At 42.0% G+C, this 13,107-nt stretch overlaps 1 protein-coding gene across 1 annotated transcript in view; it reads left to right on the top strand.

The window, feature by feature from the left end:
* Positions 1-13,107, top strand: part of nme9 (NME/NM23 family member 9) — a 77,135-nt gene that overhangs the window by 58,811 nt on the left and 5,217 nt on the right. The window contains exons 16-22 of the mRNA XM_033024583.1: positions 1,578-1,816; positions 2,205-2,261; positions 5,868-5,924; positions 7,398-7,457; positions 8,173-8,229; positions 9,727-9,786; positions 10,733-10,855. Coding sequence (XP_032880474.1) covers positions 1,578-1,816; positions 2,205-2,261; positions 5,868-5,924; positions 7,398-7,457; positions 8,173-8,229; positions 9,727-9,786; positions 10,733-10,855 — 653 coding nt within the window. The remainder of the gene's footprint in view (positions 1-1,577; positions 1,817-2,204; positions 2,262-5,867; positions 5,925-7,397; positions 7,458-8,172; positions 8,230-9,726; positions 9,787-10,732; positions 10,856-13,107) is intronic.

Below are 13,107 nucleotides of genomic sequence, written 5' to 3'. Positions count from 1 at the left end.
TTTGGAGTAGTCAAAATTCAGATAATCTCTGCGAATGCTGTCTAAATCGGTTCTCTTTTGCTGGGCATTTGGATTGACAATTTTGCATTTCTTCTTCGGAGACATCTGTTTAAAATGTAAAGGAAAAAAAACACTGAACAGCATTAACAGAAACAAGTTATTATTTGCAGTTTTAGAAAAAAGGTAGAAATTATAAAGTTAAGTGCTAAAACAAATAATGAATACCTAAAAAAAAATTCATATTCATCACTTTCATCAAATCAATTGATCTAATCAATTAAATTCATCTAAATACAATTACTAGATCTAAACATCTATCCATTTCTTAAGAAAAGGATAATTTTTTTTATAACCTAAGTATCCAAATAACAAACTAATCCCATTCACACAAGAATTCACAATATAACATGATTTTAAAATCTCACTGTCATGAAATATGCCAGATGGAAGGAATTTAATGTTTAATTCCCATAAATTAATCTAGAAACATCCACCCTCAATATAATCAAAATTATTATTTTTTGCACAATACATGTGGCTAAAACTGTTGTGGATATTTAGTATACAAATATTGACTATGGATAGACAATAACTCAAATTATAGACGATTTATGACATGATTTTCCAAAAAAAATGAGGATTTAAATCATCTTGCGAGTGGGTGTTTCTGGAATGCGATTGATGGGAAGGTTGCCGTGAATTTAAACCCCTTGTCGGCAGGCAAAGACACTGCCGGTTCGTATGGGCCCAAATAAGATTTTTGCGTCGTAAAATTAGATGAAAGCCACCCCAAGAAGCAAGGTTATATGTGACATAAACGACTTACCTTTTGTTTTGTCCTGATATTATGATCCGTCACGTTGTAGGCGTTGAGGGCGTTCGAAGTCGCTTTTTACTTTAACCCAACTATTAAATTGTCCAGCGATTTTAAAAAAAAAAACAAAAAAAAACAAAAAACGAATTGCTAGATCCCACCTGGTTCATTAATGTAACTTAGAAAAATAAATCTATTTTCCTTACACAGTCTGCCCGATATATGTGTTCAGACCCTATAATATTGTTAGCTCTTGACGCCTTCCTCAGTTTGGGGACTCTCAGCAATGGATAATAAATGTCAATATTTCTATCTTGTATATGAATTAAAAAAAATGTTTACCAAGTTTTGTCTGAAGCCAAATAGGTAATGGGACACATTGTAATTCACAAAGCCATTTACATTAAAATTAGTGTTGTGCATCAATTGAGGTCACTTTATCTTGGCCTTTATCTTTATCAATGGCTTGTTTCCTTCATCATGTTACTTTTTTGCATATCCTTCATTCATTTGTTTTATATCTCTCTATATTACCATCTATATCTCTCGTTTCAATTTCCCATGACTCTCAGTCTGAAAAAGGGTCTTGACCCGAAACGTCGCCTATCCCTTTTCTCCAGAGATGCTGGCTGACCCACTGAGTTACTCCAACTTTTTGTGTCTATCTTTTTTTGCCACTTTATCTTTGTTAGGCTTACATTTTTCGTAAATATGTAATGTAGTTTAACATGAGTTGAATCTGATACTGCTCTGCCCTCTACAGAGGTCCATCATTGATGATGATTCTAAGTAAGGAGAATGCTGTGGCAGAATGGAGAAGTTTAATGGGTCCCACAGATCCCGAGGAAGCCAAGAAAATAGCACCAGATTCTTTACGAGCCAAGTTTGCAAAGGACATGTTACGGAATTCCTTGCATGGTGCCTCTGATCAGATGCAAGCCACAGAAAAAATCCAGTTTATATTTGGGGACATAAATATAGGAGCAGACGGGATTGTGCAAGGTAGGGGCCTTTGACTAGTCATATAACAGGGGGGAAGAAGTTATATGTGGGTTCTGTCTCAGATTATGGTGTTGATTTTGTGAAACCTTTCCATTTTTGCATGAAATTAATGCACCATTTGAATGGAAACTATCCATCGGTTACATGGTCCAACTCTTCCTCATACCCCAAACTTGTATTCCCAACTTAATCTTCATCATCGATCATCTGAACTCTTACCTCTTGCCTCTTCCAGCTGATGAATGCTTAATTTCATGCACTGAAGCAAAACACTGCAGTTTTTGTCAGGGCCACCTACGAAAGAGATGAGATAATGCTTTAATTTTGGAAGTCTTTTCCCTATACACTTATTAAACATAAATTGACAATGCTGCTGCTTTACTTTCAGGTATTGAACCAACCTTGGAGAAAGTGATTTACCCAGAGTATAAGGAGGAGTCTGAAGGTATGTGTGCAGTACTCCAAAGGCCATTTTAATTAACTGAACAAGATGTCATAAGGTCATAATGAATAGGAGTAGAATTAGGCCATTTGTCCCATCAAGTCTACTCCGCCATTCAATCATGGCTGATTTATCTTTCCCTCCCAACCCCATTCTCCTGCCTTCTCCCATAACCTCTGACATCTCCAACACAAGTTGGGCCAAAGGGCCTGTTTCCACACTGTATCACTCTATGACTCTATGACCTATCCATGTTGAATTAGTTTTGAAGAAGGATCTCGACCCGAAACCTCACCTATCTATGGTACACAAAAATGCTGGAGAAACTCAGCGGGTGCAGCAGCATCTATGGAGCGAAGGAAACCTCACCTATCTATGTTCTCCAGAGATGCTGCCTGAGCCCTGAGGTGCTCCAGGACTTTGTGTGGCAACCTTCTTCAATAGTGCTCAAACTTACCGTGTGACACGGTGTGAGGAAACTCAGCACATTGTGGTCAAACTGGGTAACGTGGTTGGCGATGTAGGTCTTGACGTTTTAATCTCGCTGCTTGGGGTCAGTTTGAGAGACAAACATGCCCAATGCTGAGAACATCGCTCACACGAGAACCCTTCGGAAAAAGTCAACTAGGAAGGCATAATCATTGAGATAATATATTTATAGAAACAAGTTTGAACGTTCTTTTTATTGTTCCAAAATTCAAAACTAATGCAGGTGGAGTAAAATTCAACTCCATGTGAAATTGCAAATCCTGTCAATGTTATGGCTCCTTTCCCTTCACTCTGGTGTTTGCGTAACTTTCTGTGAGAAGTCAAACTTGTTTTTGCACCAGAAAGGTGCATACCAAACTAATTCACGAAAATACATTTGAAGAGACATTTATAACCATGCTTTACATTTCAGTGGTCTAATCAGGAACCAATTTGTTTCCCAGTACGTTATTTTTGTGTGTTTTTAACACTCTCATGGTCAGCACTATAAATAAGCAAGATTCCAGAAGCAGTTATCCATCATTTTAGAATTTTCATCAAAACAGATTAAAGTTAGAAATGACGTGGGTGATGTGGGTCTAATGTTCTCTCAGCCGCTATGTGAGTTGCATGCCCCTGCCGACAGCCTTTGTGTATTGTGTGGAGACGGGACTGCCAGGGTGGCCTGAGCAGAATCACAGGGAGTGGCGGAGAAGGTGTTGTGATCGTCACCCATCACTTCTCTCTTCTTCTGGCAATACAACCGGCCCTGTCTGCTCTCTGTCCCCGTGAATTAGAACAGCTGGGCTGTGAAATGGAAACTTTTCTTTCAACCTCCCAACAGGTTTCCACTTGGACAAATCCTGCAGACACCTAGAAAATATAACCGTACAGCAGAGGAACAGGCCTGATGGCCCACCATCTCTGTGGCAACTTTGATGTAATTAAAACTAATCTAATCTGCCTGCCCATGGCCCATATTCATCTATCACCAGCTGGTTCATGTGCCTGTCTAAAAGGACCTGTTCTTGTATATTCTATGTTCTATATTTCCATTTCAGCAACTCGCCACGCATTCAATGTGACTTAATCTTCTAGACCCATCTACCCTGTGGGACCTTATCAAATGTTTTACATGTTTATAAATGTTTATAAATGTTTATGATGTGAACAACATCCACTGCCTGAACCTCATCAACTATCTTTGTCACTTCCCCAAAAGATACAACCACATTTGTGAAACATGACCCTTGCAGAAAACCATGCTGATTATCCCAAATAAATCTGGCCAAATTGTGGCAAAGATTTGTGAATCAGTCACTGTAAGTTAAAAGTAATTTTCCACAGTTTAATCTTCCGCAATCGTCACTGCCAAGGGAAGCGTTGTGTGGGTGTTGACGAACCACAAGACCGGATTTCACCATTCATTTCCAAGAAAACTGATAGACCGTGCTTCCTCTCTGGGTAATGGCTTCTGTGAGGTAAACCTATTGGTTAGCATCCTACCATGAAGATTGGTTTTATATTTTGGATGAATGTATGCCCCATTATTGCCTATCTTGGGCACCTGGGCAAGTTATCCAGGGTCAAACACAGCAAAATCATCTGTGGAATAAAGCTTCCACCTCTGCTCAAGAAACCCTCATTAGACCTAGTACACAAAGTATTTCCATTACATCAATGTGCCAGCTCACCACTTTTTGATACTTCTCTGATATTTATATAGACAATAGACAATAGGTGCAGGAGTAGGCCATTCGACCCTTCGAGCCAGCACCGCCATTCAATGTGATTGCTGATCATCCACAATCAGTACCCCGTTCCTGCCTTCTCCCCATATCCCCTGACTCCTCTATCTTTAAGTTGCTTGTGAGATCACTCCCCCTTCCCAGAGGAAGTCACTTCCGACATCACCCTCTGTCTGGAGGGAAAGAGTTACGCATTCTCACCTGACGACGGAATTCATTATGTAATGTGTCGCTGTCCTACCTTGTGCCAGCTGTCCTTTTTGTTACAACTGACATCTCTTTAATAAACTAACATGCCTTTTTCATTAAAAGACACAAAGTGCTAGATTAACTCAATGGGGTCAGGCAGAATTTCTGGAGATCATCTATCGGCAACATTTCGGGTCAGAACTCACCTTGAGACTCTTTAGTCTGAAGAAGGGTCCCGACCCAAAATGCCACATTTCCATGTCCTTCAGAGATGCTGCCCAACCCCGCTGAGTTATTCCAGCACTTTTTATCTTTTTGTAAACCAACATCTGCAGATTCTTATGTCCATTTAGTCTGAAGAAAGGTTTCGGTCCGAAACGTTGCCTATTTCCTTTGCTCCATAGATGCTGCTGCACCCGCTGAGTTTCTCCAGCACTTTTGTCTAGCTTCCTTGTGTCCACCTTTCCCATTCTTTTTCTAGCCAATTCCAAGGGCCCTGTCACCATCTGGTTGTTGCTAGATTTATTGACTGGCAGTCGACAACTATGTGGACATAACTGGCAGGGAAGCCACCAAGGCTGATTAGCAAGGGTGCTTCATTCTGAAGAAGTCTGAAGAAGGGTCTCGACCAGAAACGTCACCCATTCCTTCTCTCCAGAGATGCTGCCTGTCCTGCTGAGTTACTCCAGCTTTTTTTGTCTGCTTCATTCTTAGGATGCCTGGAACTTTGCAAGAAAATTTTCGACCATGCTGCAGCTGTGTCCCTCCTCCACTGGGGGGCAGTACAGCCAGGTTTTTCCTCAACCATGTCCTATGCACACTCCACCAGCAGAGGCTGTTCTTTCCAGTCAGCAGCAAATATACTATCTTTGGTCAGAAGCACTGGGCACTTTGGCCTCTCGTCAATCTAGAACCCTTGGGATTACTGCGGCTTTCCTTTCTTGGAACCGTCCAATTCAGTGGAGAGGAAGAATTGGGTTAGGAATATTATTGTTTGTGCTATTGCTGGATTGAAAGATCATTGTAAAATTAAAATACAATGATTTTGAGCCAATTCTCCACAGAAGCAGTTTAAAAAATACATACAGAAAATTATCAGGTAAATCAGTATCATTTCAATGTATGATGAAGAAGTAGTGCTATAATAGCTTAACAGCTTGAATAACATAACTTATTTTATTCATTATTTTCTCCTGCATTTCAGACACTCAGCTGGGAGCTGATGCAATTGACTCGACAGAGAATGCAGAAGATAATGAGAGTAAGTGCACCTCTCAGTTATCATCCTGTCTAAGAAGTATTGGCTTACAGGTTTAGTTAAATCTCTTCATCGCAAGATAGCACTATTCTAATTTATGCAACAAATCTTTTTTCTTTGGCAATCCCTTGTTACATAAAACATCAAACATCCAACACAAGAACAGGCCCTTCAGCCTACAAAGTCTATGTCAAACAGGATGCCAAATGAAACTAATCTCTTCTGCCTGCACATGATACATGTCCCTCCATTTGCTGCATATTCATGTGCCTGGCTAAATACCTCTTAAACATTGCTAGCGTATGTGCTTCCACCACTTTCCTTGGTAGTAGGCTCCAGGCACCCACCACTTTCTGTGTGAAAACATGTCCCACATATCTCCTTTAAACTCCACCCTCCTCCTCTCTACCCTCCCCCCCCCCCCCCCCCTCCCGTATATACACACACGCACACCACCCCCCTCACCTCAGCCCAATTCCCATCAGTATTTAATTTTTCCACCCTGTGAAAAACTATGACAGCCTGCCCAATCTATGCTTCTCATAACTTCATAATTTTTTAACAGGTCTCCTCTCAGCCTCTGAAGCTCCAAGTTTGTCTATTCTCTCCTGATAGCTAATACCCTCGAATCAAGAAAGCATCCTGATAAACCTCTTCTGTACCCACACCGATGCCTCCAAGGCCATCAGACCCTCAATATCATTCTGAGTCCTGCAAGCTTCTCCACTTTAAGGCATTAGTGACAAGAGATTTGCAGGAATCAGTAGGTATGTATAGTTTTATGAAGAAGCTTTGAGCAAATCCTATTTTCCTCTCAGTATCCAGTCATCTTTTCCCAGAGCTTGGACAGACATGTCTGTATTTGAAATCTCATTCTTTTAATTGCTAACTCCAAGGGCCTGTCTCCCTCGATCCTTGTAGAAACAAGGAATTGCAGTTGCTGGTTTACACAAAAGGACACAAGGTGCTGCTTGACCTGCTGAGTTATTCCAATATTTTGTGTCCTTTAGTGACCCTCTGATCCTTCCTAGGTTTAATGGCCGGCAGTGATTATTGAAACATGTGGACATAACAGGAAGGGAGGCCACCATGGCTGATCACCAAGGCTGCTTCATTCTCAGGATGCCTGTAGCTTTGCAACATCACTGCCGGTCCTGCTGCAGCTGTGGCCCTCCTCCATCGGGGGCAGCTCAGCCAGGTTTTTTTCCTCCACCATGTCCTATGCGCTCTCCACCCGTAGAGGCTGCTCGATACCAGTCAGCAGCACCGAGCTCTTTCCTTTTTTAGACCGTACAACTTAATCGAGAGGAAAGATTGTATCTGGAATATTTTCGGTCTTTGTGCTACTCGATTGATGTGATGAACTTTTTAAAATCGAAGTACAGGGATTTTGAGCCAATTCTCCACAGAAACATTAATTAAATCTTGCATGACACCTAGTAATATTTTATGCACTTGTATTCTGTTGCTTTTTAGCTGCACAGCTGGGAGCTGATGCAATGGACTCGACAGAGAAAACTGCAGTAGATAATGAGAGTAAGTGCACCTCTCAGTCATCTACGAAATACAGGCCTGCAGGTTTAGTCATCACATGAAAGCAACATTCTAGGCAGCATCCTGGTAAACCCCTGCACCTCTCCAAAGCCTCCACACCCTCCTTGTAATAGGATGACCAGAACTATACATATTTTAAAAATCGGTAACATTACTTCCCAATACTTATACTCAAAGTCTTGACCAATGAAGGCAGCAGGCCCAATATCATCTGTACCACTCTTTCTACTTGTGCTGCTACTGTCAAGGCGTTATGGACTTGGACCCCAAGAACCCTCTGTACACCAATTATGGCTATGCTATTAACCGTATTCTTACTCCTTAGATTTGACCTCCCAAAGTACAACCCCTCACACTTGCACGGATTAAGCTTTGGATTGAAGTCTTCTTTCCTCTTTGATTTTGTGGACTTTGAGGTGGCCAATGAACCAATGTAGGGCATGCAGATTCTGCCATAGATGGGCAGGGCTTACATGATGGAACGGGTGGGAGGGGAAGTTGTGAAATGATCCACTTCTTCTGCCAAATACCAGGGGCCTCTGGGTGCACGGCCGTAAGATTCTTAATACCATTCTGACCACGGGTGCTCTCTGTGTCGAATTTGCACATTCGCCGTTTGATGTATGATGAAGAAGTAGTGCTATAATAGCTTGAATAACATAATTTATTTTATTAATTCTTTTCTCTTGCATTTCAGACTCACAGCTGGGAGCTGATGCAATTGACTCGACAGAGAATGCAGAAGATAATGAGAGTAAGTGCACCTCTTAGTTATCATCCTTTCTAAGAAGTATTGGCTTACAGGTTTAGTTAAATCTCTTCATCACAAGATAGCACTATCCTAATTTATGCAACAAATCTTTTTCTTTGGCAATCCCTTGTTACATAGAACATCAAACATCCAACACAAGAACAGGCCCTTCAGCCTACAAAGTCTATGTCAAACAGGATGCCAAAGGGAACTAATCTCTTCTGCCTGCACATGATACATGTCCCTCCATTTGCTGCATATTCATGTGCCTGGCTAAATACCTCTTAAACATTGCTAGCGTATGTGCTTCCACCACTTTCCTTGGCAGTAGGCTCCAGGCACCCACCACTTTCTGTGTGAAAAACGTGTCCCACATCTCCTTTAAACTCCACCCTCCTCCTCTCTACCCCCCCCCCCCCCTATATATACACACATGCACACCATCCCCCTCTTCTCTGCCCAATTCACTTCAGTATTTAATTTGTCCACCCTGTGGAAAACTCTGACAGCCTACCCAATCTATGCTTCTCACAACTTTATAACCTTTTAACAGGTCTCCTCTCAGCCTCTGAAGCTCCATGTTTGTCTATTCTCTCCTGATAGCTAATCCCCTCTAATCAAGAAAGCATCCTGATAAACCTCTTCTGCACCCACACCGATGCCTCCAAGGCCATAAGATCCTCAATATCATTCTGAGTCCTGCAAGCTTCTCCACTTTAAGGCATTAGTGACAAGAGATTCGCAGGAATCAGTAGGTATGCATAGTTTTATGAAGAAGCTTTGAGCAAATCCTATTTTTCTCTTAGCATCCAGTCATCTTTTCCCATGGCAGAGCTTAGACCGTCATGTCTGTATTGGAAGTCTCATTATATTTATAGCTAACTCTCCCTTGCCTGTCTCCCTCGATCCTTGTAGAAACAAGGAATTGCAGTTGTTGGTTTACACAAAAGGACACAATGTGCTGCTTGACCTGCTGAGTTATTCCAATATTTTGTGTCCTTTTGTGACCCTCTGATCCTTCCTAGGTTTAATGGCCAGCAGTGATTATTGAAACATGTGGACGTTACTGGCAGGGAGGCCACCATGGCTGATCACCAAGGCTGCTTCATTCTCAGGATGCCTGTAGCTTTGCAACATCACTGCCGGTCCTGCTGCAGCTGTGGCCCTCCTCCATCGGGGGCAGCACAGCCAGGTTTTTTTACTCCACCATGTCCTATGCGCTCCTCTCCACCCGTAGAGGCTGCTCGATAGCAGTCAGCAGCATCGAGCTCTTTCCCTTTTTAGACCGTAAAACTTAATCGAGGGGAAAGATTGTATCTGGAATATTTTTGATCTTTGTGCTACTCACTTGATGGGAAGATCTTTTTAAAATCGCAGTACAGGGATTTTGAGCCAATCCTCCACAGAAACATTAAATAAATCACATGCAGAATATAATAATATATCATCTTGCATGAGACCTAGTAATATTTTATGCACTTGTTTTCTGTTGCTTTTTAGCTGCACAGCTGGGAGCTGATGCAATGGACTCGACAGAGAAAACTGCAGTATATAATGAGAGTAAGTGCACCTCTCAGTAATCTAAGAAATACAGGCCTACATGTTTAGTTAAATCTCTTCATCACATGAAAGCAACATCCTAGGCAGGAACTCCTGCACCTCTCCAAAGCCCCCACATCCTCCTTGTAATAGGATGACCAGAACTGTACTAATTTTAAAAATCGGTAACATTACTTCCCAATACTTATACTCAATACTTATACTCAAGGTCTTGACCAATGAAGGCAGCAAGCCCAATATCATCTGTACCACTCTTTCTACTTGTGTTGCTACTGTCAAGGCGTTGTGGACTTGGACCCCAAGAACCCTCTGTACACCAATTATGGTTATGCTATTAACCGTATTCTTACCCCTTAGATTTGACCTCCCAAAGTACAATCCCTCACACTTGCACGGATTAAGGTTTGGATTGAAGTCTTCTTTCCTCTTTGGTTTTGTGGACTTTGAGGTGGCCAATGAACCAATGTAGGGCCTGCAGATTCTGCCATAGATGGGCAGGACGTACATGATGGAACGAGTGGGAGGGGAAGTTGTGAGTTGATCCACTTCTTCTGCCAAATACCAGGGGCCACTGGGTACACGCCAAAAGATTCTCAATACCATTCTGACCACGGGTGCTCTCTGTGTTGAATTTGCACATTCTCCCTTTGACCGCAAAGAATTTCCCTGGGTGCTCCGGTTTCCTCACATTTCTAGATTATTCTTTTTCTAGATTCTCCTCTGTGGAAGTATGTTCTTATTATGGAGGGAATGTAGTGAAAGTTCCTAATTCTTGGTGAGGCTGGACTGACATATGAAGGGAGGTTGGGATGATTGGACATATTTGTGAGGAATATTAAGGGGACATCACTGAACTTGATGATCTTCTGATAGAACTGGACAAGCTGGATTTTATGGATTGGATTGAACTGCTAAAACATTGTTTTCATTCTTTTCTTTCTCACAGCTCGAGGCGAGCCCCAGGCTGCTGCAGTAGACTCACAGTCTTTGAACTCAGGGGGCACTTGCGATGAGAGCTTGCAGAAGAGTTCACCAGAAGAAGCTGCAGAGGAGCGAGCTAATGAAGAAGGTAATAATTCCAGTAGAGATTCACCACTGGAAGTAGTTTCCACTTGGGGCTTTGGTACACTGTCCCTGCTGCATTGCGAGCATGCTGATGCTGCAGCTGAGAGAAAAAGCTAGTTCTGCCTTACGCAGTTCATTGTCGAATCAGCACGGTGGTGAGTTCTCACCAACATCTCCTAATCATGGAGTCATGGAATCATACAGCACAGAAACAGTTCCTTTGACTCACTGTGCCTGTATCAATCAGCAAGCATTCAACTATTCTAATCAAATGTTATTCCCTCCCACATTTCTTTTAATTTCCATACAAACTCTTATCATACACTTTCACTTCTAGAGCAATTTACTGCAGTCAAACTGGACAATCTTTGGGGTATGGGAGGAAGTCAGCTCTCCTGAGGGAATGCCATGTGGTCCATTCCTTCCACTCTTCCTATTCTCTCCCATTGACCCTAGCTGCCCTGAAGTGGATGTCTCCTGACGAGAAATGTGAAACAAGGTGATGGTGATGTGGCTGCCCGTCCCGCTGATTAAAACCAGATTTATACACCCCCACAGAAAGGGAAGGAATGTGTTTGTGAAAGTAAACCGATAGAGACAACTACTGGAAATTATTGATGGGAAATGGCAGAGATGCTAAACTAATATTGTATGTCTGTCTGACTGTAACAAATGTAAAGAACATCTTGGAAAATGTGGGGAACCATGAGTTTAATGAGAGCGAGGAATTTACGGTATTAAGTATTAGTGAATCCAAAATATGCCTTTCAGTGTGCTTGCCTTTCCAGCAAATGGTTTGAAGATACGATAAAGATGCAATTCTTTCAGGATTGGTGAGCTCACAAGGCATGCCATTCACAGATTTGGTGTCCTTGTTTAAAGAAGGATATACATACCCCTGAGGGGGTACAGATTTGTCCAAATTATTCTTGGGATGAGAGGGGTTTCTTTGTGGAAATATTATACACAATAGACCTCCACACTATGGGAAAGATTAATTCATGAAAACATACGTTTTTGGAGCATTTGCTTCCTATGGCTGAAGATTATAGAACTAATGATCAATGGTTCTTTATTGTCACATGTACAGACATATAGTAAGATTCTTTTGTTTGGTACAGTTCACTAAAGTATTGCCATACCCAAGTATATTCCCCGATTAGAAATAGTCCACCGAGACCACATGCACGAGTTGCCAGATTTTGGTGCCATTTTCAAAGTCCAGTCCGGTCTGAGCGCTTCTGGAGCAGCGCCCGATCCAGGCGAGCCCCAGGCTGCTGCAGGGACTCCAGTCATCACCTCCGTCCAGATCAGCAGCATGGAAGCAAGTCATTTGGGCCACTGAATTCCGTGAGATCATCAGCTCCCCATTTAGACTAATCCTACACCAATCCCATTCATATTCTCCCCACATTATCAGGTTTAGGTTTATTATTGTTATGTATAGCGAGTTAAAATGAAAAACCTTGCCTTGCATACTATCCAACATACTATCCAATCAGATCTGATAATACTATAATACTATCCAATCAGATCAGAATGTACAAACTCCACACAGACAGCACAGTGGAATTCTCTACTGAAGTGGCTTCTGTTAAGCTTGAGAATGATCGATTTTTTGGGGGGCACTAAGGAAAAACACAAAAGGATAACTTTGAGGTGGTCTGGGAAGGTGGAAATTTTCTAATGTTAATTTAGAAGACTAGAGATGAAATTTGGAGAAGCCCGGGTGTTGTCTGGTCTTCACCTCCTCCTCGTGCTCATTCTCTTTTATTGGTCCAAGAGTTTACATGGAAATGATGGGATAAAATGATGGGACTGAACACTCCCCTGTGTGCCTGAGTCCTGGACTTACTCACTGCCAGGCCCCAAGTGGTCGAGATGGGGAGACATAATAATAATAATAATAATAATAATATAATAATAATTTGTTTATAGGGACTGCATATTAATGAACATTTGCATGTAAATATGCGAGATTGTAGCTAATCAGTAGCTAATTTCCGTCTCTAGTTGCGTCTTCAGCCCCCTACTGTACTCCCTGTACACACATGACTGTGTGGCCAGGTTCAGCTCCAAATCCATCATCTAGTTTGCTGATGACCTTGTGGTGGTGGGCCTGATCTCCGATAACGAGGAGAAGGCCTACCGGGAGGAGGTGGCTAACCTGGCACTCTGGTGTCAGAACAACAGCCTCCTCTTGAATGTCACTAAAACTAAGGAGCTGATTGTGGACTTTAGAAGGGCACAACAACC

Source organism: Amblyraja radiata, chromosome 7 (genome assembly GCF_010909765.2).
Source record: "Amblyraja radiata isolate CabotCenter1 chromosome 7, sAmbRad1.1.pri, whole genome shotgun sequence".
Classification (NCBI taxonomy): domain Eukaryota; kingdom Metazoa; phylum Chordata; class Chondrichthyes; order Rajiformes; family Rajidae; genus Amblyraja; species Amblyraja radiata.
The sequence above is the reverse complement of the archived record's forward strand: the minus strand, read 5'-3'. Positions and strand labels throughout refer to the sequence as shown.